General features: G+C 46.9%; 1 protein-coding gene across 2 annotated transcripts; it reads left to right on the top strand.

Moving 5' to 3' along the window:
* DUSP10 (dual specificity phosphatase 10) lies at positions 1-27152 on the top strand. Of its 2 annotated transcripts, none has more exons than XM_074579069.1 (4): positions 1-156; positions 1770-2606; positions 21234-21611; positions 24834-27152. In XM_074579069.1, exons 2-4 carry the CDS (start codon positions 1814-1816, stop codon positions 25097-25099), a joined length of 1437 nt encoding a protein of 478 aa, XP_074435170.1. In that variant the 5' UTR covers positions 1-156; positions 1770-1813; the 3' UTR covers positions 25100-27152. The 2 variants fall into 2 exon arrangements, with proteins under 2 accessions (XP_074435170.1, XP_074435171.1); XM_074579070.1 differs by lacking the exon at positions 1-156 and adding an exon at positions 622-1614.
* The last annotated feature ends 310 nt before the right edge of the window (positions 27153-27462 follow it).

Raw genomic sequence — 27462 nt, forward strand, 5'->3', positions numbered from 1 at the left:
TACATTTACGCGGTAGCCAAAAGAGAAAGTAACGAGGATGGTGCGGGGCGGCGCGCGCGGGGCAGCGGGGCGGGAGGCGCGCGCGGGGCAGCGGGCGCGAGAGGCAACGGCGGCCGCGCGGGGCCGCGACGCACCGGGCCGGAGCGCGCCGCGCCGGTGAGTGAATGAGTGAGTGAGGAGCGGAGCTTCCCCAGGAGGCAGGGGCCGGGGGCAGCGGGAGCCCGGGGAGGGCGGCCGGCTGGCCGTGGCGGGGAGCACCGGCCCGGCCCGCCGGGCGGGTGGTGGCGGCGGTCCCGGCTCTTCGCGCTCGGCCGTAGAACTTCAGCGTTCCGCTCCTCCGGGGCTTTTTTGTCTGAGGAGCCGAGTTATCTCCCGCGTTTATTTAGTGATTTTTTTTATTATGAATTGTATCAGGCGAAGGCGCTCAGGGTTTGTTTATCCTTTTTCTGAACAGCCGAAAGGGTGAGGGGGTTTGGGAAGACGAGAAGTGGGACGGGGAACCTCCCGGGAGAGCCGCCGGGGCCGCTCCGCCCGGCCCCGGGACCGCCGTCGTCAGCGGCACCTTCCCCCCGCTCCGGCGGGTTTGCTCCGGGGGACGTCGGGGCCGGAACGGGGACACGCACACACGCGGCAGCGTCTTGCGGAGCCGGCCCCGGGCGGGGGGCTGACTGTTCGGGATGGGGCATCCCCTTGCCGAGGGGCCCGGCCCGAAGCTGTCTGGGGAGGCGAAGCCGCGTCGCGAGCGCTCGCTGGGTTTTGGGGGGGGTTTGGCGGAGTTGGTGAAGTTAGTGTCCTTAAGGATGCGTTTTCCAAGGAGAGCCGCAGCTGCTCCTGAAGTTGCTGGGGAAGAGGAGGCACCGTCTGGGCTCTCTTAGCTTGTTTTGCTCTTGTTTTCCTTCCCTCCCAAGTGGAAGGGGTTGGGGTTGTTTTCCTAAACCTGCGTGCTGTCTCTTAGGGAATGGCGAGCCCGAGGTTGGGCGGGCTGTGACCTTGGCTGGGGTGGAGGGGACCCCTCTTTCTAGAAGGTGTGAAAGGTGCTGGGGAGGAGGGAACCACTGCTCCGGGACTGCTGGAGAACAGCAGCCTTCCCGGGCCTGGGGGCTTGACGGGGGCTGGATTAACCTCTCTAATGGGGGCAAGGCACATACTTCCTTCTTGTAAAGATTTCCAGAACCCAATTTTCTTGATTTTTCTGTTTAGCTTTGTGTGACTTTTGTTTAGCTTTATGTGCTTTAAGTTTACAGCTGCCTTGGGGAATTTATTCATGAGCTAATTTTTTTTTTGTAGCTTGCCGGAAAAGTTGTATCTCACCACTGACACACTCGGCTCCCGCGTGTTCCTCCCAGTAGTAGAGTCAGCCCAGTGGTTGCTTCTCTTGCAGTCAGCAATGGGAACAAGAGAACGTGCCCCTCTGTCATTATCGGTTGCGTGCCTCGCAGCCTGGGGTTTCAGAATAGCTCAGCACCATCTGCGTGTAGACAAATGCCACCTCCTGGGTGTAGCTGCAGAGTGCGGGCTGGTAGTGTGTATTCTGCGTGCCATGCGCACACGTGCAGATAGCTGAAGTATTTGCTGCGGGACTGGAAAAGGTTTTTTAGCAACTACTGTGAGGTGGTAAGTGTCAGAAGGGGTTGTTAGGCTGTTACCTGTGGGTAATGGGGTGTTGGCAAACTAAGCTGCTGTAACTGTAGGCTTATGGGATTTCATGATCTGCTTTCATCACCTTTTTTTCTTCCTATTCCCCCTCCCTTTTTTTTTTCCTCTTGCAGGGTGATCTTGAGTTCTTCTTAACTTGCTAGTGCTCAGCCTCCTCATGCCTCCATCTCCTTTAGACGACAGGGTAGTAGTGGCACTTTCGAGGCCAGTGAGACCTCAGGATCTCAACCTTTGTTTAGACTCCAGCTATCTTGAATCTGCCTCTTCTGCCAGCGAGAGCCACTCCAGTCTGCTCGGCGCAGCTGTCGTGTCCCTAAAGACTGCTAATCTCACGTATATGCCCTCATCTAACAGCTCTGCACGCTCCCTGAGTTGTGGATGCAGCAGTGCCAGTTGCTGCACTGTGGCAACGTACGACAAGGACACTCAGGCCCAAACTCAAGCGAGCACCAGCGCCGGAGCCTCCACCGCCTGCCCTGCCAACCAAATGGTCAACAGCAATGAGAACGCCGGCAGTCTGAGCCCCCTGGGTGGAGTGGGGAGCCCGGTCTCGGGCACCACCAAGCAACTCGCTAGCATCAAAATCATTTACCCCAATGATCTGGCGAAGAAGATGACCAAATGCAGCAAGAGCCACCAACAAAACCAAGGGCCTGTCATCATCGACTGCAGGCCCTTCATGGAGTATAATAAGAGCCACATTCAAGGGGCTGTCCACATTAACTGTTCCGACAAGATCAGCCGGAGAAGGCTCCAGCAGGGCAAGATCACTGTCTTGGACTTGATCTCCTGCCGGGAAGGCAAGGACTCCTTCAAGAGGATCTTTTCCAAAGAAATCATAGTTTATGATGAGAATACCAATGAGCCAAGCAGAGTAATGCCTTCCCAGCCGCTCCACATAGTGCTGGAGTCACTCAAGCGAGAAGGCAAGGAACCCCTAGTCCTAAAAGGTAATTCTCTTTGCCCACACATAACCTCGAGGTTTGCTTTGCAGTGCATGCCTTCTGCTATCAGTCTTGCTGATGGTTGAACTTCCAAAGCATTGTTTATTTCTAGGAAGGCCTGTGTTCCTGGAGTCACTGATGGCAAAGCAAGTGTCTTCCATGAGCACAGCAGGGAGATGCTTGTTTTTCTCTGACTGTTGTCCTTCAGTAGCGGAGAGGGTGGGAACTGGAAGGAGGAGGAAGCGTGCTTCCTGGTGTCTGTCTGTGCAGACAAAGAATTTCCCCCAGTGCTTGCTCTGAGTATTTATAGCCCAAGGGGCAGAGGTCCAGGAGGGTATACTTCTCTTTTAGCTTGTCAGACTGACCTTTACTTAGCAGCCTTATTTTAGTCCGTATAAAACTGAACTCATGGGTGCTGGAGATGAGCAGTGGGAGAGCAGAAGAAGGGAGGAGGAGAGAGGGAGGCCACTTGGTCTGAGGCATTGCATCATGGGCCAGTCAGCAAAACTTGAGGAGCGGTCCAGCCTTGTTTTGGTTGTATGGGGTCAGAATAGTGGACAGAGGGAGATACTTTATCTGAAAAGGGATCTGAAAGTGTTGTGTTTACGTGTATCCATGCTTATATGTGTATATGGCTTTCCTGTAAAGGATCCTGTTTTAATGTGGTGGTTGGTCTGTCCCTTAATGCTCTAGGGGAAATGAGCCCCACCAATTAAGGCAGCATCCAAGGGCACTTCCCTTTCTTTACTTGATTCTGTGGCTCCTATTTATAACAATGCTGCCCTCTACATTGAATCTCCTTTCCCTTGGGCGTTTATGCCATTCGGAGGCATGGTTGGCAGAGACTGGCTGTGCCACTGAGAAACTATGGAAGGATTTGTTGCTTAGCTCATACTGTATGTCTTTAATTCACTTGATTTTTCTGTACAACTTAATACTTTTAACCTGTACAATGTGGCAGGAGAGTGGATCGGGTTGATAGTTTATCCCCTTTCCTCTGTTTAGTTTCAGAGCTTTATAGGAGCTAAGGGTCCTGTGAGATAATCCTCTATGGATGTATCTTGTGGAAGCTTAAAATTGTGCTGAACTTTCTTCTTGCACCCAGCAAGTGTAGGGTCATGCTGGGTTTACGTTGACATTTGCTGCAGGTTCCCAGTGTTCTAATGATCTTCATCTATTAAAAAAAAAAAAGGGGGGGAGGAGATGCTTTAGAGGGTGAGGTTACTGTTGAAGTCCTCTGTTTCTTGCAGTAGTCATTCTGTTGTACAGCCCTTACAACTGGATACATGGCTGTAGTCCACAAGCCTTCCTATCCTTAGAAAAGTGGGATGCTGAAGGTGTTTTTCCTCTGTGTTTCTCTGAAAATGCTGAAGCTTCTGTGAGCCTCAAACTAGCAGTTTTCCAGAACCTGAAATAAGAGCCCCTGTCTGTGGTAGAGCCTCAGAGCTGTAGTTGGGCAGCACCGAGCTGTCGGGTCCTGTGGGCAGCCCCTTCTCCCACCTTCCAAGGCTAGTTGCTGCCCTTGGGTTTAACTGAGTGCTTGTGGGATTGCTTAGACCATTTTTGGTTTTCAGCCCCTGAGAAATGTTAGCATCTGCCTCAAAGACCTGCTTAGCAGAAGTCCCCTCCCTAAATTGTTCTGCCAATAGATCTGGAAGTGTGCTAGAAGACAGAAGAAGCCCAAATCCTTTTCTCTTTGGATGTAGTGATCAGTTGGGCCAGAGCATACCTCACCTGGGGAAGTGTGTAACGAGGAGCTTCTCTCCATCACCCTAACTCCTCTTCCCTCCTTTGAAGTGGCACTCAAACTGGGGTCAGATGGAGCCAGGTGTAGGATAAAGCAGCCTTTAGGAAGGCTGTGATTAAGTTTCTGAGCTGGAGGAGCGGTGCTGGATGCGCTCAATACTTAGTTTCACTTGTTGGAGAGGGTTTTTTCTATCATTCTTCATTAGCCCGGTAGCTGGTGCACGCATGCCCCTGGGCTCAGGCACCAATGTGAAACTGGGGGTAGCTGGAGAGCCCTCTCTGCCTCCCTCTGTTATTTCGAGCGATTTCTCTTGCTGCAATCCCGTCCTAATTTATTGCCGGCCCATCTGATCCCCCCGTGTTTTGTTTGCAAACACTGGTTGCTAGCCCGGACGGCCAAGTTTATGTCCCCCTGATCCGGTGCCACCTTCTCCATGTTTGGTGCTGCCTGTCAGCCTGCTGCCCCGTTGCCGTTTTCGTGGTGCGGTGTCACATTGTGGGGCGAATCTGACCGGCAAAGCCGAGGGTTTGAGTTACAGCTTTGGTTTACAGCGCACCGGGGTAGCGACGTGGCCCTCTGAGCATTTGGGATTTAGGTGCCTGAGTCTTTTTAAGCGGCAGAGAAACTCTGTGCTGTTGACAAAGGCCAGGCGGTGAGCTATAGATAAACGTATGTATGGGGCACCTTATGAGGCTCAAGTTAAAAAGAGATGGCCTGATTTATTTTTAACGTAGCAGACCAATATATAAACTAGCACTGTGGCAAGAGACCATTGGGGTTTTATGTATGCTGTGGGATGGGGGGATTTTAAGACTTCTGTTCCTTCCTATCCGTGCCTCTCTTTGCTGCTTCATTTAACATGGAACATTTTTAATTTTTTTGTTCACAAATGTAATACTAGCATAATTTTGATTTAACCTATTTAGAAGCAAAGATTTGCTTATTTCTTTGTTCACAAGGCACAGCAGGACTTGAGAACAGGCATAAATCACCTATCTTTTTAAAAAAAAAAAAACAACCTCATGTACTTCACAGTGCTGCTACACGGGCTTTAGCGGGGCTGAAGCTGCTGCTCAGCCTGTTTGTATACAAAATAGGAAGAAGTCATGTTTTCCCCTGGGCACCTGCACACCTTTGTACTAGACCATGGTATTGGATGCTTACTGAAACCTGAAGGCCTCATTTTTGTGGATGCATTTTTCTTAAATTTTTTTCTTTTGTGGTTTGTTTTTTTTTTTGTGGTTTTTTTTTTTTTTTGCTTAACATTGGGCAGGAGAGGAGGAAAAACCAGTCATGTGAGCCCAGCGTCCCTTCTGCTTGAGGCCAGTGGCAAAGCTGTTGCTGACTTCAAGGAGGGGAAAACATGGTGGTGCGGCCCCGGGGGGCTGGCTCCGCAGCCCTGGTCCTCCTTGGCAGGATTGTGCCCCTTTTTCTCCTGCAGACCCAACGGCAAGGCATCCCCGCCTTCCCTGAGCACCTCGGCTCATAGTGAAAGTGGCCTGGAGTCTTGGGGGTTTGTGTGCTTGAGTTTGCTACTAGGACCTAAAAATAGGAAGTGGGAAATTCATTTGCATTCAGATGAAAAGTATTACTTTACCCAGAATGAAGTGTTCAGGTTTGGAATTGAGCATCTCTTTTTTTTCCAATTTAAATTAAATCTACAAGTGAAACAAAAATGAAAAATTGAAGCATCTGTGCCAACGCATTTCAACAGCTCATTGCAGGGGAGGTTGGACTAGATGACCTTTAAAGGTCCCTTCCAGCCCAAGCGATTCTATGATTCAAACACAAGAGGAGTTGCCTTTGTCTCCCTGGCCAGCGTCTAGCGGGGTTGTCTTCATCCTGCCCTTCCTTCTCTGCCTTCCAGCCTTGTGAATCCGCTCAAGTCTTGTGTTTAGTTCTTAAAGACTTACGTGTTTGACTGTGGGAGGAAAAAACAAACTGAAAAGCAAAGGTGCAAAACGTAACTTGGTGAATAATCCATTTTTTCCCCACCGCGTGCCGTAGACTGATGATGTCTGGACTGCTGCAAGGGGGCTGGGGAGGAACTGGCTTCTGGTGATAGCAACTGGTTGCTTCTCTGTTCTTGTTCCTGGTCTGAGGAGCTTATTTATGCTCTGGCTTTCAGTCTTCTCACTGTTCATCTAACAGGGAAATAAATGAAGTGACTTGCTCTCATTATAGCGGGGAGCGTAAGACCTGCCAGCAAACCACTTCATGCTTTCTGCCACGTTCTAAGAATAGCTTCAGGTCTCTTACTGCACTGAAGTCACTTATCAGGGAAGTTGAAACAACTACCGAGGGACCAAGACACCTATAAAAGGAATAAGTACCTGGTTTATGTTGTCCCATGTTTCTGTAAAATACTATGATCATCTGCTTTTAGAATACCTGACCTGGTCATAATCGGTTGCAAATATATTATTAATTATAAAATTTAACAGTGCTAGTGTTACTTTAAACCCTGACTAGATTACACTGCACAAGTGTACGTGAGAGTAAAACTTGACACAATGGTCAACAAATCCAGCTGACCAACAAAACACATGCCTGGCACTTATTTCCATTGGAGATCTCCACTGAATAATTATTAGGTCATGGTTGTAATAGGGAAATGTGTATTTTTAGGTGTTAAGTAATGCCTGTGAAGCGGCCAGTGTGTTTAAAACTTAAGTGTGTTCCCTCTGTGCTGCAGAGGAAATCTGGCCCCATCAGTCCCTGGGGAAGAAACTTCTGCTGGATGTGTTAGGGCTGAGATTTCGCCTTCAGTTTTCAGACTGTGATTGCAGGAGCTCAAAAAACTATCTCTGTCTCCACTGGAATAGATAATCTTATTGGCCATAACACTTGAAAATCGGTTGTGTGTGCCTATACCTTTTGCATATAGATAAATTGGGGCAATAGTGTGATTGGAGATCACAGTATTTTCTGTGCTTTGAGGAGATGCTTCTGCAGAGGACTGTACCTCTGAACTTTGCCTCTTCAACAGTCATGGAAAGTGTAGCCTTTCCTCCCAGATGAGGGCATCTGAGAGGTCAAAGTGCTGGCTTGCGCAGTGCCGGTCCTTGGTGGGGAAAGAGGCAATAACACTGCCTTGGAAAGAGAGGAACAGGCAGGAAACTTGATTTTATTTGTACTTTTTTTTAGCGCTGCAGCTTCTCGTACTTTTAGAAACCAAACTAAGAGTCAAGAAGCAAACTTACATTAGGCAAATATCTCTGATGCTTGTAAAGAAAATTCTGGCTCCATCTGTGTTTAAACTGGGGGGACATCCGCTGCAATGTTCCTGGTAGGTAGATGTTGGGTTATAATTAGCCGAATGCTTCATGTGCTGCCCTCACCCTGTTGGAGGTGAGATGCTATACTAGTAAAATCTTTACGGAATTGCTTGCTGTCTTCTGGCTTTTTGCTCTTAAGGTGAGCACAGCCTTTTTGAGAGGCTGAGGGTGGAAGAGTGGCTGTATTTGAGGCTTGAGTGGTCTCTGGATGTTAACTTTAGACTTTGTTTTTTTTTTTTTTCTGGAGCTGTACATGAGTTGTTTTCCTTCCAAAGCAGCAGCCGATGTTTTTACTACACTTATGAGCACAAAAGTTTTTAGTGAGATTACCTTGGCATTACAGTGCATTTGAAGTGGGGGATCAGCCACTTGTCCTTAGGCTATCACACTTCCTTTACTCTGTGAAAAGCCACGTTATAATGATTTTTTTTTTTTTACTTATGCAAGCAACTCTGAAGTGAAGAAATGCCATAAATAGGAGCAACATGTACAGTCTTAAAATTTGTCTGGTTTGCATGTTTACCAGCCAACCAGGAGAGAAATATTTTTCAGATATTCAGGATGGGCTTGCAGGGCTATAAAAGTCACACTGTTTAAAGAAATAGATTATGGTAATCTGTGAAGATGACCTAATGCATTGTCCCTTTGCACATAAGATAAGATTATGTGTGGATCCTTGGCCTTGTTGGGAAGTCTCTGGTGGGCCTGGGAGATTGCTGGCTTCAGAAATCACAAGGCTGACCTGAATTATCGTGAGCACTTGTTTGCCTGGAGCTTTGTTTCTAGGTGCTCACCTGAATCTGTCTTCAGTGTTTTTTAAACACCTCTGTACTGTAAGAGTTAAACTTTCTTTTGAGATTCTTGTTATCACAAAGGTGTTTGGTAAGCCATGACTTAAAGGAGAGTGGTGAAATATCGTGGGTGTCACCTTTCCCTTCCTCCCCTAAAAGTCAGAGCTGGCCAAGAGTCCTGTTGAGAGGAGGCTGGATAAAGGTGCTGTCTTGAGCTTGCTGCAGCTGGCAGGTCTTTCAGGTGGCTGCTTTTCACCTGGTCTTGATCCAGTGAATGTTGATGGTTATGGTGGTAAAGCTCACCCGTGCAGCACTGCCGTTCGGTTCAGCCACCAGCCCTGGCTGTGCCTCTCACCACACCCTCTGTGGAGGCAGAACGGGGGGCTGCCTTGAGCAGGAGGCATGGAGTGGTTCAGCAGGGTTATTTCTGCAGTTGGAAGGTCCTGGGGTGCTCGTGGTTTCTGTGTGCAGTGAAGCTGCAGGTTGTTTTTTTTAATGCCCTGTGACTTTTTAGTACAGGAAACTCTTTGTTTCAATTAATATCTATGATTAAGGCAACCTCACATCTGGAAGCATCTCAGCCCACTGGAGGTTGGCTTTGGTGTGTCCTCCCCTGCTGTGAAAGATTTTGGTTCCCCAGGAGCATGTGTCCCTCCAGAAGGTGTTCTGTGACTTGTTTCTGGACCTGTACAGCAGCATTTCGGTGCTTGGAGGAGAGGAGGGAGGAAATGGGAGAAGTGTCTCTTCTTTGTGGTGCAGAAAGGGGGTAGTGTGTCTGGAGGGGTATCTGTGCCTAGATAGCAGGGCAGTCCTGGGTTCAGGGGAGCTCTGACCAAGCCTGTGCAATGGTCATTCTCCTGCTCTGTGACTAAGAACACACAACAGACTTGCTGTGAGGCCTTAGACAAGTGATTTTAATTTGTCTGTGTTTTCTTTTTCTGTCCTCAGCACCGTTTGTGGCACTGAGCTCATCTCTCTTGTTGCCATCAGCGTTAAGTGTGGCTCATCCAAGTTCATCCACTGTCACAGTGGTGCCCTGGAACAACGCAGCTGCCTGTTGGAAAGAGGCTTGCAAGCACCCCCTTCCCCTCCTCCTTCAGCAGTTACGGGTTTGCTGAAGTGATAAACTGTAGGCTCTGACTTGCCTCTAAGGGAGTTATGTTCTTTTAAAAATCAGAGGCTTGTTTTCATGCCTTTCTCTGCTTGGGTGAGCAGCTTACCTCCTTTCTAAAGGAAAGCTCCACTCCCAGGGAAGAGACCAAGATCCAGGAGGGGTGCAAGCTTATGATCTCCTGGCACTTGTTTTGGTGATACCCCTAAGAGCACGTCCCAGGGGAGTTTGCAGAGAGACCTGAGCCAGCAGGTCTGTGGGGAGCAACTGGGACCTTGTCGGTCTGGGTGCCGCCTAATCCCTCTTGTCCTGAAGGAATGAGCCTCTGGATTGCTGCTGCCTGGGGCAACGCTAGGCTTGTCTAGCTCAACTATACCCATAGCTCACGCATGTGTCCCTGCAGTGGGCTGTCCTCACCGGAGGGCTCAGGGGTTAGCGCCGTTGGGGTGACACTAAATCTGTCATCACTCACGGCTGGGGGGACATGAATGCGCTCAGTTGGGGGGAGGGCTTGGGAGCCACTGATTTCACTATGGTTAGATGCTGCTTTGCACGTATGCATGACTATGTTTCTGAGATAATGTCTTTGAAGGAGGAAACTAGAAAAAAAATTAAGAAGAAAATAATAAAGTAATGTGAACACTTTGGTTCCAACTCTTTTACTATGCTCTAGCTTTAAAAGGTCTACAGCATGCCAGGGTTAATTCCCACTTGATTTACTGCAACAGAGAAGATCTGCTTCTAATTAAAGGTAATAAAAAGAAGAACAAATGTTAGTTCTTGTCTACACGTGAATTATATATATGAGGCTTTTTTCTCTTCAATGGCTTAGAGATGTGGAAAGCAGTAGATCACTTGCAAGCTTTTGTCATATCAGTCATATTGGATGTCTCCAGTTTATTATGTCAAAGTGGGATATTAAGCCTTACGTAAGCAGCTGACCAATAATGTTTTAAAGCTAAGGCTGCAGTTAGAGTAGTTGACCTATACTGTGTTGGTGATGGGCTCTAATTCTTCATGGTCTCTGCTAAGATGATGGGGCTCTGTCTGTTTAATTGATGTAAACTAAGAATAAGCCTTTTGCCGCTGCTTAGAATTTGCTGGCATATTTTAGGTACAAAACCACTAAATGTGACCATTTAACATGAGGTTGATCTTAGGTTCGTAGGTGTTTGTTAGTCCTGCGAGGCAGCATGATATCTCTGCTGAGGGATAACACAGTGCATGTGCTTCCTGGGAAAACTTAGTGTTAACTCACCTGTGGAGACAAGGAGACCTGGGTTGGTTGTGATCTGGCTGAAGCGATTCCTTGTTGGATTGCTGTTTAGCTCTGGATTCTGTAAATATGTCCTCGCCCCTGCCCCTTATTCCCTTGACGTTGGAGTACATGGATGCAAACTGGGTCAACTTTCCCTTGCCCTTTGGGGTTTTTAGGGTCTATCCTTGCCTCCCTGACCATTAGGATTGGGATTTAAGTGCTGTCAGGGCTGGCGCCGAAGTTTTGTGTCAGAGTAGGGGCTGGCTTGCACCATGCTAGTTCCAGTAGTTTACTGCTTTTATTTGTGGACAGTGTGGAACTGGGATATGCTGGGATACGTCAAGACAGCACCCTTTATTTTCTCTGAGTTTTCTTTAAGTGCTTTGAAATACCTTGCTGGGAAGTGTCAAATTGGAGCCAGTTAGCAGTATTATTTCTAGCCAAAAGGATACAAACTCTTCACTTTAAAAAGAGTTTAGATCCAGTAGGAATGGATGGTACTCCCAAATGCTGGTGTGGTATATCAGCATCCTATTTTCCTTTCGTATTCATGCAAATGTAGCTAGCATTTCTGATGTGGAGGAGCAGTGGTTTGGACTGGAAAAGAGCATATGTTCATCCTTGGGAGAAATACAGCAGCCTGCTCTGTTGTTAGAAAGAAGCTGTCCTGAAGAGGTTGCCCTTAAAAGGGTAAAGTGAGCAAATGGAGGGCTGAACCATGAAAATGTCAGTGTTCTCCAGAACATGTGAATTAAACAGAAATGTCCACTCCTATGTGTGGAGGATTACAGATGTCTGACTCGGTGCTGGGACCTTTCTCATTCTTCAGACCTGCTGAGCCAAATCCCTCTCTCCGCATTGTGCTTGTGTGTGACCATGGCGGCTGCTGGCTGCCTCCAGGCCAAGCAGACCAGGTGCGTGAAGGATGCATGTGGTGATGAGCAGGGAGAGAACTGGTAATGGGTTAAAAAACAAAACAAACAAAACCAGGAGTTTTGGGTGAATCTGGTCTGCTCTACCTCTGTTTGTGAAAACATGCTTGTGGCTCTTTGTCAATATAAAACCATTTGTGGTATCTTTTATTGCATTAAATAGTTTCTGTTCCTTCCCCTCTCACTTCCCCTAGCTCCTTTGTACATAGCTTTAGCATTTCGTGATGACCTTTCTGTTAATATGATTTCCAGTGGGAGCATTTCACAGTAGAAGTATGTATTCCTTCAGGGTTTACGCTGACATTTCCAGTGATTATTTAATTGAACTTCATGTTAGCATACATCCCCAAGGGAACGCATACTTTTGCTATGAGAGGTTGTAATGTGTCTAATTTTGAGTTTCTGCTATAAACGCTTGCCCTCTAGGGAGGCTAAGTCCAATCCTCATTTGTGGCTGCAGAATTGTCACCATAGTGTGTTTGGGATGTGGGGTTTCTTGTCTTGATCGTAACTGCATTCTTGTATAGCTTAATCCTTGTACCAAAATTGAGAGCAGGCCTTCTCCTCTTTCACCTTCCTGACCGCTCCCCAACAGCGCTTTGAAGGATGCTGTCATGTGGCTTATTTTCTTGTGAATGCCTTTTTTTTTTTTTTTTTTTTCTTTCAAATGGGTGGACTCTGTACTCACCAGCATAGGGGAAATTCCAGTTACAAGCTGGAACCACTATCTTGAATTCAGAGAAGTGGTCCAGAAGTATTCACAGCGGCTTCTGGACAGACTGAGTAGTCCAGAAGTTAGTGGCATCTCTTGGAAAAGGTGGCTAGTAAGGTAGGGAAGGGACTTGTGGAACATGCATGGGTGACCTGGGCCCAAAACTTAGGGTCCAAGGAGAAAAATAAGTTTAAGGCAAAAAACCAAATCCCTAATGGAAATCCCAAGAAAGGTGATTCCCTGGTGGGGGGATAAAAAAAATAAAAAAATTCTTTTGTTTCTAATTGGAGCTACTTTGGATGATGTAGTGGTCCTCAGAAGAAGGAAAGCAGAGGGGTGAGAGCTGACAGTGGAAAGAAGCGAGTCATGTGTTGAGGTGTGGGAGGCATTGGGGGTGACAACGTGGTTGAGAGCAGGTGGTGGTGGGATGGGAGGAGCCAAGAGTGAAGCTGGGCAGAGCCAGCACCTCCAGCCCAGCCCAGAAGGGGAAGGGGCTTTCGGTGACCTCTCTCCTGCTTCCCTGGCATGTATCCCTAGGACAGCCAGCTGCGCTCTGCCTGGTGTCAAAGTACAGAATAAAAGTAGATGAGACCAGGGACTGCAAAGGGAGAGGATGTGCTGTGGTGGGGGGCGTGGGCCGCACTGAGGTGAAATTAGAAAGAACATGCAAATTTGCACACATGTGCCTCGATGCTGAGGGGAAACCTTTCCTCTTTATCTAGTGACACAGTCTTGACTTCTAAAGGGACCTCAAAGCGGTTGTGGCAAGGATGTGCTTGTAACTCGGACAGAATTTGTGTACAAACTGACCTCTCGGGATAGTTCCCACATGGAAAAAACCTGACCTTGCAAGTTCTCTGGAATGTAGCATTTTGCCTTTTTTTTTTTTTTGAAGTGTTGTCGGCAGCTCGATTACGGGGAGAGACTAGATTAGATTGAGTGTTTTGAGGTGGAAGCTGTTCGTTGTGAACTATGTTTACTTTTACTTTTTTTATGTTTGTTTAAAGCTTAATCTTTTGCAGCAAGGCTGATGCTGAATGCCATGTGGGCAACAGGGAAAGAAACCCTGCAATGGGTCTTTTGAACCTTCTGCAGACAGGTGAGAAATATGCTCGCAGGACCAGAAAGTCAGACCTATTCTACTTGCTAGTAGCAAGTAGAATTAGAAAAACCTTCAGTTATGCCTTTGATTTGGGAAAATAGGGGGTCAGTGTGGGTTGTTGAGGTAACTGTGGATACTTATTTTGTAAAAGGACCCCCTCCTGCTTCTTTAACAGCAGGTAATGTGTAAAGCAGTCCTGGTATCGCTATGGTCTCCTTGTACTGCAAAAGGATGGGCTCACCGCTGCTGTGGGCTTGACCTCACATCAGTCTCCCTCCAGTGTTTTGAAAACAAAAAACCAAACTGCAATTTCCTTGAAATCAAATGAGCAACTCCTAATGTCGCTTAGGTGACTGTGGTCTGAGAGGTCCCCACCCCTTTTGACAGAAGGGAGTTGCCCTTCTCATCTTGGCTTCACGCTGTATGGGGCAAATACAATATTTTCAACCATGTCAGCTGTGGTGAGGAGAAGGACATCTGTCTTGGAGAGTAGGAACACTCCTGTGATGACCTGCTTGGATTAGCCCCGTTGCTCTGGAAGAGGTGTGGGAAGCACAGTTCTTCACCACAGTGAGCGGAGCCCTGTTTGGACAAGGAAAGTGGCTGTCTCGTGTTGTTTAGGAAATTTGTACGTCCCTTCTTTCAGTACCTCAGGGTGAGCAGAGAAGCATCCCCAGTATGTGCTGCGAACCGTCTTTGATGTGGCTAAAATGTTGCCCTCAATAGCTGTGAGAAAGTGACGGCCAGATCTTCCACTACAAGGTAGTTTTAGCTCTTGTGCTCTGTGGATGCACCCCCAGTGCATCCATGCCTTCCCTACTAGCGCCTTTGGTACCCAGTAGATCTACCCCTGCTTGAGGCTAAGGGAGTGCTGGAGAAGAAGTATGGAGAGTTAGGTGCTTTTCCCATGCTTTTACTCTTTCCATGTCATCTGGTGGTGTTTGGAGATAAGGCGGTGGGCCTTTAGTTTGGTTATGGCCCAGATACAAGATCCTTTGTGTGCAGCCATAAACTTCTGTGGAGATGGCTGTGTTGGTTGGTGGTATGAAGAGGTGGTCTAGGTGGTTGTCTACATCCTGGGGGTGGATTTGGCCTATGCTGGCCGAATTCTACTTCAGCCTGTACAGCTCCTTTTTCCTTGGTGGAAGCAAGCTACCTGTGATGGATTTGTTGCTAAAAGTGAACCTGTGTTGGATGGGGAACAGTGTCCCTCAGGGTGCCTCTGCGCTGGAGCTCGCTGGTTCCCCTTGCGTGGGAGAGCACATCTGCCATGTACCTGTGACTTGGGGACAAGCCACTGCCTCCAAACAAGCTCAGCCAGCCTTGGCCCTCCATAAACCTGTCATGTGAAGGTCAGCACAAGAGAAGTGATGCTACCTACCTGCTGAAGCCAGTGCGGGCTGTAGCCTGAGCCAAAAGGGAGGGATATGTGACAGTAAGGAAAATTAGATAAGCAAGCTTGGTGCTCAAAGGTAAGTATGGCTCATTCAAGCGTGGCATTACAGTCCACAGCATGCCCTACCTGTGGTACACGAGTGGATCTGAACACAAGCCGTAGAGCAGTGGTGGCTCGACACCAGCGTGCCACCCCGCAGTAGGACATCGGGGCACCTCCAGCAGCATGGCACAAGGGTGGCCCTGGGGACCAAACCCTCCTGCCTGGATGGTGAAGGGGTGCAGCACCAGGTGGGTGAAGCGGCTGGCAGGACCTGGCCTCTATTTTTACATTCTGGAATCACGTTTGCTTAACCTTGAGGCATCCTGCACTTCGAATCAACTTGACACAAAGTCAGCTGTTCATTAATAACACAGGAGCAGTTTAATTGTTGTCTTAGTGGAAAAATACATGAGACTGTCATTAGCTGTTGCTTCTGGCAGTGATTTTCTGCAGTAATGTAAATAAATGAGGTCACAGGTTTAAAGGAACAGGCTGTACTTGCACAAATTCAAAGCGTAATCTTAAACAGATATGCACCAAATGTCTGAATATCTCTGTCCTGCACCCCAAATGCTCACTGTAACATTTTGACCTTAAATGCACTCAAACGCAGCCGCAGGGGCTCGATGTGCTGTGTCGGTACTGACAGGGCACATGCTGAGTGGGTGTTTTAAAACTTGGCTTCGTTCCTGAGCGAGTAAAGCTTTTGGTGGCCACAACCCCGCTATTGCTGAATTCTCCGCTGCCTCCCTGTGAGAGCCCAGCAACTCCAGAGGAGGGGAAGTTACAGACCAAACATCTCTTCTGCTGATACTTCGCAGTGTCCTGGGATTTCTGCTCTTGTTGCATGCGTGCATGTGTATGCGTTGGTTTTATTTTATTTTTTTTTTGAGATGGCTTTGTGGTATTGTCATCGAGGATGAGTGGATTCAGAAATCTGCCTGGACAGCTTTGAAAGCCGTATAAAAGGTCTGTTTGTCTCCCGGGACCACGTGTTCTGTCTAAATGTGGATCCTGCATCTGCAATCTGTTATGTATAAAAATATGTTCCTGTTTGTAATCGTAGCAGGAACACCCGGTACCTGCCTCGCTCACAACAAAGCATGGCCATGCCGATGAGGTAATGCAAAGGTATTGCTTTATGGTGAGGGTGTTTCATGGTAACTGCCTCTCTATAAGCGCCCTCACTATAGAGGGAACGAGTTCACTTACTCTCATTGCTGTGGGTAAGAGTCTGTTTCCAGACAGAAAACACATTGCAAATCTACCAAAACATATTGTGAACTCGCATCCTAGTGTGTATGTAGTCACACAGCCGTAGAGCAGCAGTGATGGTTGAAGGAGGTGCCAAAGAAGACACAGAGAAGGAGGGCAGCTGTTACTGTGCTCCTTGTACTTTAATTCTCAATCTTCTCTTTAAAAAAAAAAAAAACAACCCACAACCAAAAAGAACACCAAAAAAAACCTTGTATAAAAAGTGTGCAGGTAAGATTTATTTTTTCTTGCTTTCTTTGAAGATGATTGTTTCTATTGCAAGGTCATGGTCCCTTGTAAAAGCTGGTTGCCTAGTTCCTGCCGTACCTCTTATGCCTGTTTTGCATCTTATTTGCCCTCTTCTGATGGCAAATGACAGACACCATGTTTGGAGCGATTTTTATGCAAGTGCCATGCTGCTTGTCTCTGTTTAATTTTATTTGTTCAGAGCTGCTCTGGCTCCTGTCCAGCTGCTCACCTGGCCTCGTAGCTCTGGGTGCGAGCCCTGGGCTCCTGGGTGGCTTCGGAGCTGGGAAATCTGTGTGCAGCTGCTGCCCGGGTGCTGCTCGGCGGGGGATCTTGAGAAGCGTTAAGCGAGATGTTTATGGGCAGATGGCTGCAAAGAACTTGAACAAACAAGTATGAATAGCTGGAGCTTGTACAGTGCTGACTTGAAACTTCCGAAAAGTTTTGAGGTCTCAGACAATCCAAAGTCTGTTGTTGCTCACTAACTGTTCTGGCAGGGCAGGATGATGGAACATGTCATGCAGTGATAACTGCAAAAATCTCTGGCTCTTCACATTGGTGGCAAGCAAGAGCCCTCGGTCTTCTGTTGTCTTTCACTAGGTAGCAGACAAGGCCACCTACTGTGGAGGCTCCTGCTTTGTTGACTCATTTCCTTATGGAAGAAATATTGTGGGTTCCCCAGCGTGCTGGGCATCCCTGCATACCCTTCTTCATCTCTGTTTGGGTAGGTTCAGCCCCCCTGAAAGCCTGCTCAGCAGCTGTTTTGGAGCAGAGTGTGCACAAAAGCACTTGAGATGTTCTCTGCATCCATGCGTGGGCTGTGTCAGACTGGCTGGGCGGTTCAGGCTTTCTGCTGTACTTTGGTCATTAAAGCTCTGTGATGTGTTTAAAGCTAGAAAAGACAGGTTACAAGCATGACATTCTGTAAAAGTGAATGTTGGTGGCTTATCTAGCGGCTGGCATTTTGGTTTGTCATTGAAGGTGGTTACACAGCTGAGTCCAGGCTTCATGGCCGTTGTTCAAACTGCACTGCTATGCAAGCTAATGGCCTTTCCTCGTTGGACATATTATATTGCCTCTCTGCTTAGACTGCCTGTATATGATGAAGGCTTTTTGCATATTGCAAATGGCAGCTGAAAAGTTGTTTTTAAAATACAACTTACTCCTGTGCTGGTGAGAGGCTTATGCCAGGTTTTGCTTCTCCCTCAGGCTCCCTGTTAGTGCCCTCCATAACGTTTCCTCCTTGTCCCAGGTTTGGGGAGGCTTGAGCAGCTTCAGTCACAAACAGCTTCTGTTACAGCCATGAGTGGAGTCTCTGCATCTGTGCCTTGAGCTTCCTCGTGATCTGGAGTTGCTGTCAGTAGCAGTGTTATGTCTTGGCCCTTGCTGTGTTGAGCAAATCGACTCTTAGACCAGGCTTACTTGGTTGGTGGCTTCTCCGAGTATGGCCTCTTGTCTCCCACCTCCTCTCCCCCGCTGCACAAAGACTTCAAATGCTGAAATAGCACCTGTTTGACAGAGGAATACAGATGCATCTGAATACCCTGTATGTTGTATTTACCTTCATGTGGAAGGTCCATCACTCTTTGACTCTTTTGACTGGTCTAACTTTTGTTGGGAAGTAGTCTCGTAAACGTTCAAAAAACCTGAGCATTGTGTGTGCGTGAGCTCCACTTCAGTTACACTAGTGCCTCATAAAGCAACTAGGAGCAAGGATCACATGTGACAAGCATGGGGAGAGAGTGGATTAAGGGAAGGGTACAGGGCTCATAAGGTGCCTGGATCATGTTTTGGGACCCATGTGATGCATATGGTGGTGCAAATCCAAGCTAAGCTCCTACTGCTGATTTTGGAATTCAGCTTCTCTCTGTGACTGCATCTTGCTGCATCCTTTCTGGGCACCACTATTCTTGTCCAGTCCTCCCTTGCCTACATGTCTGAGCTGGTTCGGTTTATTAATCCTCTCCCCAGTAACGTATCATTTCAGGGATGTTTGCTCTGAGAGTTGCTTGGGTATGGCACTTTAAATAGCGCTTGAACTGACTTTTTAACTCCCTACCCACGAGGTAAGAGAATGAGGAGAGGGGAAGTGAGGACTGACATTAAGAAAGGTGATCTCTTTACTGGTGAATGTCAGGAAAGAAATTGTGAGCGAAGCTATTGTATGTTTGTCTACCCCACTTGTTTGGGCATCTTCCACATGGCATATTTGGGATTACCTTCCCCTGATGCTCCCGCAGGAGTGGTGGGGTTTGCCCTGTACCCCTTGGTCTCTGCTGGGTATGGTGATAGTGGAGGAGCTCTGCACAATGTAATTGTCTCTTGTCCTCACTCTCCTGTTCTCATTTGCTGGAGCCAAGCTCAGACAGCAGTGAGGAAGAGTTGGTAAGAGCAGTAATAGTGTCTTCTGGCCAACAGGGCAGGTGGAAGCCCCAGAAGGAGAACATAGACATAGGCAGTGGGCAAAGCTTGATCTAAACTCTCCAGCTCTGCTGTATCTTACAAGGCGGCTGGTGAAGCAGGATGGTGTCTGCCACACCATCGATGTGTCCACACCTGAGTGATGAAGCAATGGGATCCTATGGCCGCCTACTCCCAGAAGGCTGCAGGAGAGATGGAAAATAAGTACTGGCTCTGGAGTCACTGAAGCAGCTTATTTTTCAGAGGTTTTCTTGGGAATCCAGCATGTACTGGTTATTGATTAAAAAGCAATGTTTAAGCTGAATGGCTTGCTTGCCTATGCAGAAGGATGGGAATGTGGGTTAGGGCTTAGCCCAGACTCTAGGCTGGGGCTGTCGGTTTGGATGAGACTTCAGACATCTTCAGCTTGGGGACCATAGTCTTATTTGTTTTCTTGTGTGGGCTGAGAAGACTTTTCAGACCCTGTCAAGGCCAGCAGTGAGCTTGGATTTTTGTCCGTGCTCTTCCTTCCATCCTGCTCCCCTGTTAGAACAACTTTGTGAGTTGAGATCTCTAAGGCAGATCTGTTTGCTCTGTGTCCTGGAAACAGTTGAAGATAAGCATGCTTTTGAGGTGGGGGAAATACTCCATGTTTTGTGGGCAATTCAAGGATTTCTGGGAAAATAAGTTACTAGCAGCATGTGAAGGACAGAAGTCTGGACAGTAGAAAGGGCACTTGAATTAGAAGGGCTCAAATGGTCATGGTGTAGTCTGGGTGCCTCGTGCCCTTGCGTACTGTGTAGGGCACTGAGATGGTCCCTGGGTGAGTCCCACCTTATGGGCAGGCGTGTGGATATTTGGAGATGCAGCACTCAAGACACAAGCATTTAAGCTCTTTGTGTCTGATCCAGAGCCTGCGTGACAGCATGTTTTGCTCTGTTTTAAAATCCTCCTTCCCTAGATCACTGTGACAGAGCATGGAAAGGACAAATAACGTTTTTTCTTTTTTTTTAATAATGTTATTGGGGTGGTGACGTTCAGCATTTATTTTGTCTCTTTCTAGTAGCTCTATTAGTGTAGCTCTTTCTAGTAACTTCAGTGTAGCGCTCCCCTCCTCCTGCGTTGGCTTTTATTTCTTTTTTTGGCTTGCATTTAACAAAGTGCCGTTGATTCTGAACACTTGGCTCGTGTCAATGCAGTGTATGACTCTAAGTATCCTGGTACAACATAAACGTGCGCTTTTGTGGGCGAGGCGGGGTGTGTGTGTGGGGGGAATATATCTTTGCATTTCTCCTCTTTCCGCCTTTTTCTTTTGGAGGAGCCACCTGTTAGCATTACATCAGCGGCTCCCAGGAACGCCGCCTCCTACCAAAGGCCTTACACAAAGTAGTTCTTCTTGTATTGTTTGCGCTCAAAGAGCTGATGTCATGCCAGCTGATGTCATTGTGTGCTTTGTGTAATCGCTATGGAAACTGGGCAGGTGGGGAGCCTGGGGCTGATGTAATTGCTGAATGAGGTGTAGAAAGAAGTCCTGCTTTTCTTGCTCTGGTTCTGTGGAGCCGCCCTCCTGAAAAAAAATTAAAAAAAAATAAAAAAGGGGAAAACGCTGCTTGACAAAGCCAGCAAGACGTGCAGTAGAGCCAGGGAAGGCACGAGCCAAAAAGTGACGACTCCTTCCCCCCTCAGATCTGTTTCCCAATCCATGTTAATGTCCTAAAAATAACTCTTACTAGATATTTTCAGGCAACCAGGGCAGAAAAAGGAGAGCTGTTTGCCACATGTTAAGTGAGCACCTCGGTTGCTGTTAAGTTATGAGGAGCAATTTTGTTTTATTTGGCAGCACAAATGTGTTTGTACCGTTCCCCAGAGCGGTGTCGGCCTGAGCTGCGCCCTCCCCTGCTTGGGAGTGTTGGATGGGGGGATGCTCTGCAGGTAAAGCTGAAAGACTGTCCCAGCTGGCTCACCGCTCGGTTTTGACATGCTGCTAGCCCATTTGCTCATAGTTTTGGAGATATTTTTTCCTTCTTAGAAAAATGCCTTTTGTCTTTTTTTCTTTCCTCCTCCCATGGGCTCGTAGGTGAGGCAGCCCCAGCGCACTGATGTTACACAGAGGCATGTTTGTCTGTGAGCCCGTTCCTTGGCACCATCAGCCTCGTGGAGGGCTGGACAATGCGTGCTGCTGATTCATGCTACCCTTGCTGTTGGCGGCCGTGCCCAGCATTGGTCACCGTGACAGTGGCGGTGGGAACAATAGAGTCAGCTCCAGTCCTGGTGGCCCCAGCACGGGCTCTGAAGAAAAGTGGGTCCAAAGCGTTGCTGACCTAGGATGTCTAACCAAAATATCTGCTTGGTCTCTCTTGCCAGGAGGACTCAGTGGTTTCAAGCAGAACCATGAAAACCTCTGCGATAACTCCCTCCAGCTGCAAGAGTGCCCGGAGGGGGGAGGAGGGGGCGGCGCGTCTGCCGTGCCCCCCACGCTACCTCAGTCCATCCCCACCACGCCGGACATCGAGAACGCTGAGCTCACCCCTATCCTGCCCTTCCTCTTCCTCGGAAACGAGCACGATGCTCAGGACTTGGAGAAAATGCAGAGAATGAACATAGGCTACGTAATCAATGTGACCACCCACCTGCCCCTGTACCATTACGAGAAAGGCTTGTTCAACTACAAGCGACTCCCGGCCACTGACAGCAACAAGCAGAATCTCAGGCAGTATTTTGAAGAGGCTTTTGAGTTCATTGGTAATTACCCTTGACTGGAAATACTCCTGTGTTGTGGTTTTTTTTTTCACCTGTTGTAAGAATCCGTAGTGAATGTTATGCTTCGCTAACTACCCCGAAGGCTGTGTTAGGCTGTATTTACTCTTGTTTAGGTTGTCAGAAATGCTGAGCACCTCATGTTTCTACTCATTCTCATCTCCGGCAAATGCAGTTAAGTAGCCTGGGGGTACAGTTTTTATCCATTGATAGCGATGCCTACCTCCAGGCTTCCAAATTCAGGAAACCCCAGAAAACTGAGACTTTTGTCATTCACCCTTGTTGATTGCTTTGCATTCCTAGTTTCCCCAGTGGCTTCCAGCCAATCTTTCATATTAATGGTTCTTAATGGTGCCTGAGTCTTTCCTAACTTAATTTCCTGAGAAAACTGACAAATTTTCATACTTCATTTTTTCTATTGTTAGATTTATAACTTCAGAGTGTGTGTATGGATGAGTAGATTGTGATGAAAACTTATATTAATAAGCCTCTAAACCCTGTAGGCTGTGTGAGAGAGCTCATCACAGACATGCAGCTTTTTGAGAAGGTTGCTGAAGAAATTACCCATCTATATTGCGTTGTTCTGAACCTCACTACGATCCACACTGCACAGCCCTCAGCCAAGTGTAGGGGTGTGTTCAGCTCTGGTTAGTCATCTAGGCTAAAGCCAGATGGCCTCTTTAAGCAGGGCTGGTCAGTGAGGACATCAGCATGCGATACTGAAAGCTTTTGAGGACAGTCCTTTGCCCCTCTATATGTCTCTGTGGGCACAGCTTTTGTGGCATGTGAGTAGAACCACAGAATCGTAGAACTGTCTAGGTTAGAAGGGACCTTTGAGATCTAGTCCAACCATCTACCTAACGCTGACAAAATGATCGCTAAACCATGTTGCTAAGCACCATGCCTACCTGTCTTTTAAATACCTCCAGGGATGGAGATTCTACCACTTCCCTGGGCAGCCTGTTCCAATGTTTGATAACCCTTTTGGCGTAGACATTTTTCTTAATATCTAGTCTAAATCTCCCCTGGCACAACTTGAGGCCGTTTCCTCTTGTTGTATTGCCTGTTACTTGGGAGAAGAGACTGACCCCCCACCTGGCTACAGCCTCCTTTCAGGTAGCTGTAGAGAGCAATAAGGTCTCCCCTCAGCCTCCTTTTCTCCAGGCTGAACAACCCCAGCTCCCTCAGCCACTCCTCATAGGACTTGTGCTCCAGACCCCTCACCAGCTTCATTGCCCTTCTCTGGTCTTGCTCCAGAATCTCAATGTCTTTCTTGTGGTGAGAGGCCCAAAACTGAACACAATATTTGAGGTGGGGCCTCACCAGTGCCCAGTAGTCCTGCTTGCCACACTGTTCCCGATACAGGCCAGGATGCTGTTGGCCTTCTTGGCCACTGGGGCATACTGGGTAGAGCCTTCTCGGAGAGCAGCAGTGAGGGAACATTGCTTTGATCCTTTGGGAAGAAAAGCTGGGTCAAGAAATCCAGTAAAACCTTAAACTTTGAATTCTGCACGATGGGGAGATGCAATAGGCTAAGCTTACATAAAGAAACTGCAAAGCTCCATTGAGGTCCTTTGGGGGTGGGAGGGAGATTTCTACACCCAGCATCCTTACAAACTGCAGCATTAGAGCTCTTGAAACCACTAAAAGATAGTGTTTGGCTTTTAACTTTACCAAGGACAGAGAAAGCAGCCTTGCTCTGAAAAGGTTTAGAAAGTGTTTCAAAACCTGTTTTACTTTCCTTTTTAATAATTACAGGTTGAGGGTCTGTCTTTCTTTTTAATAAACAAAGATTTCTCCATTCGGAGTCCTCCTCCATAGCAAATTTAGCCAGCCGGGGAAGTAACTAGTCAAAGATTTCCCTTCTTCAGGGTAAACTTTAAATTGCATTTGAGGAGATTTGGAAACGTTTAAACAGCAGATTGTTGGCCTGTGTTTCTTTAAATATGTCTTGAAAAAAACACAACCAAACCCAGGTTTAGCTAAGACTAAAGCCATAGGAAGTGAAATCATCAAAAACTCTTTGGGGAAAGCGTGCCAAAATGTGTTAGAGAGTTTCAGCTTTCTGAAATAGTAACTGGCAAAAATGGCTGGAGGGAAGCTGGCTGCATGTATGCTTTCACAATACAGGTTGAACATGTCGGGTACGATGAACCATAGCGTTGGTGGGGTTGGATTCATGCCAAAACTTTAAAACTAAATTCATGCTCCTCCTGTGGATTAAAACAAGAAGAAATACGTTGAAGTGTCGCATCTTGAAAGTTTTGTCTCCTGTTTAAAAAGCAAGCTGTGGGAGATGAAGATGGTATGGTAGTGACTTTCCTCTTCCTCATGTCATATTAGCAGATGGTTCCAGAAGCTCCGTCCTCCCTAAATCCTGCCCAGGTTGCATCTCTCTAAGTGATGTGTATTGGTGGAGAGTCCGTGTGTGATTGTGGATGTGTGTTGTCATTTCCCTCCTTCCCCACTGCTCCCAGCGAGAAGCTCTGGAGGGGAAGCGTTGAGCAGAATGAGATGCTGGGCTCAAATCGCAAAGAGACAGGGATGGCAAATGCCCTTTTCACACCGCAGAAGGTGACTCAGAACAGGCAGAGCTTGATGCGCAGCAAGCGACGAGTCAGAATTTGAGGTCTCTTACAGCTGAAGTCCTGCTGATTTATAAACAGGACCTAGCTCCTGCTTTTGCAGAGACACCACAGCAGAGTGTCCCGTTGAAGCTCATCTCAAAAGTAGCTCCATAAAAGCCTCAAAGAATACGGCTTTGAAACAGATGTGTTATTATGAATTAAATCTGAAAATACCTGTTTTTGAAAAGGTGGTGTCCTGCTTTGAAAGACAGGGAGGTTGAGATGCTGATACAGCGCAGAGGCATTGCAACAGAGGTGGAGGTGGAGCCCAAGCTGCCTTGTCATGGGCCTTGACCTCCTAAATAGGTGCACGAGCAGCGTCTCTTGATGTGCAGTTCATCTAATGAAGAGATACAAGTGAACCTGAAGATTTTCATTGTTAGGCTGGCCTGTGTGTTTCACATTCAGTAACTCTGAAACCCCTAACGAGGATGGTCTGGAGGGGAAGGGGAGGAGATGGTGTTGTGCTTGTAGTCAAATAAAGAGACATTTCACATTAAGTTACTCTTAATTGCACTGAGCTTTTTCCAATTTATGAACTGGCAAAAGTCTTACTTTCTTCTGTCTTTCTTGTTTCCAGAGGAAGCTCATCAGTGTGGAAAAGGTCTCCTCATCCACTGCCAGGCTGGTGTCTCCCGATCTGCCACCATAGTTATTGCGTACTTAATGAAGCACACGCGCATGACCATGACGGATGCATATAAATTTGTAAAAGGCAAACGACCAATCATTTCCCCTAACCTTAACTTTATGGGGCAGTTACTGGAGTTTGAAGAAGATCTAAACAATGGTGTTACACCACGAATCCTCACACCAAAGCTGATCGGCGTAGAGACTGTCGTGTGACGGCGAAGCTGGGAGGAGGTGGTCAATGAAGGGGTTAACCTGTTCTTCACCTGATTTGGGGCAGTGACGGGTGGGTTTGTGGGTTTTTCTTTTTAGCTTTCGAGGGGGGGGTTGTGGCAAACCTTTTGTGAATAAAAACCTTCTTTTTCTGTAAGGAAAGGTTTTTAAAAGAGATCCAAGAACTTTGCCACGTTTGGGATGCTGTTGTGATTTCCTTCCCAGATGCCGGCAGAGCAGGGAGGCTTCGGAGCAAAAGCAGTATGTTTTAAAATCAAAACAAGAAGAAGAAAAAGAAATATTGGGCTTTTTTTTCTTTTTATTTTTCCCTCCTCTCCAGCTACTTGTAGAGTTTATGGCTAAGTAGTCTGTGCAGGTTCATAGACTGAAGAAACCTAAGTTGAAGATGAAACACAAACAGCCAAAACAAAGCAGGAAAGAAACCTCCCTGAAACATAAGGGCCTTCGTTCTGCAAAGGCTTTGCTAAAGATAACCTAGCAAAACGCTCACTGATGCAAAGGAAATTGGAGCAGCTTAAAAAGTCTGTAAGGCACTTTTCACACTCCTGACTCAAACTAAAGAAGAAGAAAAAAAAGAAGTTTATTTGGCGTGTTTCATGTTCCAGTTCTATTTTTCTATTTTGGGGTGTAAGGTTTTAACAGTAAGGGACTTTGATCATTCTATGCCATATGCCTTCACTGGCTTCTTGTGCAATAATAATTTGGGATTTGTTTTGAGTGTTCAAACCAATTAGAGTTGGCTGCCCACTAGTAATAAGATAATAATTTTTAAAGTCTAATAGTGCAACGGCAGCCGGCTTGGTTCAGAAAGGAAAAATGAGAGCAATTATTTCGTTCCTTTATATGATTTTGATCCTGGTTACAGTGCCATAAACCTTGTTACATATGTATATCGGAATGTACAAAAATCGAGAACGAGCAAAGTTTATTTAAAAATATTTTTCGCACAAAATATTGGTGTGTTTCAGTTGTCTATGTAAAAAAAAAATTGATTATAAAACAAAATCTTTTGGAAAATGTGTGTCCTTTTATTTCTTTACCAATTTTACGTTTTCTTTCTGTGGGATGGGGTTTTCTTCTGTTGTTTTTGTTTTGGTTTTTTGTGGCGGTGTACATCTCTCTCTGACAAAACTGATATCTCTTGTTTGGCATCTCCTCTTCAGTGTTTCGTTCCTGTCCTCTGCTGGTGGAACATGTTTTCTTTATTTTCTACTGTACTCTCGCATCCTTCAATTTCTGTAACCAGATTTTTTCTCTCCTGGAAGTACATCAGTTTTGGAGCTGTTCGGCTGGATTAGCAATATTGGTGGGGGCTCTTTGGGACAGACCTGTGATTTCTACAGCTCAGTAACCATTTGGAAAAATAAGAAAAAAAACATTCTCCACTGATTCCTTTTAATCTTCCTCCAATTAACTTATTTTCTATGTTACAAAATTGTCTGGTTTCTAGAAATATGTTGGTCTCTTGTGTGCTTTTCCTGGCCTCTCGATAGCCTGCTCCTTTAGCAGTTCCACGATTCCTGGGAGTTCTCCTCCTGGGGTTTTCCCCTCTCACTTGCCCATCTTTCCTTCATCCCCCTCCTTTTCAGCTGTGTCAGTGTTAAGTGTGGTGTGTATTGTAGGGCTGGTGTTTCTGCCCAACAGCATCCCTTAGGTGGCTGACTTTTGCTTTCTTTGTTTGTATTTACTTTTTTTTTTTAATGATAATTAAATTCAACGATAATAACCTGATCTCTTCTGGACTGTTACCAACTCTAAGGTTTATTTGTATGAGCCTAAATTGAGATAGAAAACATTTCTCATATGATTCTGTTGTGCAAACTGATAATATCCCAGGAAGTCTGGTAGCAGGGAAGGTTTTTCCTAGATGAAAGCCTAGATGGACTGAACCAGGTTTAAAACAGGACCTGTTGGAAAAATTATGTATAATCACATTAGACATGTATATTTTTGTGGACATTTTACTTAAAATGTTGTTACTATACAGATATTTTCTTGAAACTTATCCCTTTATTAAATTATTTTTCTACTGGAATTGATTTTTTTTTCTTTTTTTTTTTTTCCCTTTTCTATGCTCAATATTGGTCCTTTTGCTGAGACGCTCTTGGCAGCGAGCGTTGCCCAGGTGGCAAAACCTGGGCGACTGTGACTGCTCCTGGGGCTAAGGAGAGAGCGGCCAGTCAGAGAAGTCACCGTTTAGCTGGTTGGGAGCCTTCATGCTCCAGGAGGAAGGAGGTCCCTTAGCAGAGATGGTCTCCCTCCCTTCCTCCCCCCACCCCTTTCCTTGCATTTAGGCTCAACCTCTTCCAGCTGCTCCCCATGAGCTGCAGGTGCAGGTCATTTGA

Source organism: Larus michahellis, chromosome 3 (assembly GCF_964199755.1).
Source record: "Larus michahellis chromosome 3, bLarMic1.1, whole genome shotgun sequence".
Taxonomy (NCBI): Eukaryota; Metazoa; Chordata; class Aves; order Charadriiformes; family Laridae; genus Larus; species Larus michahellis.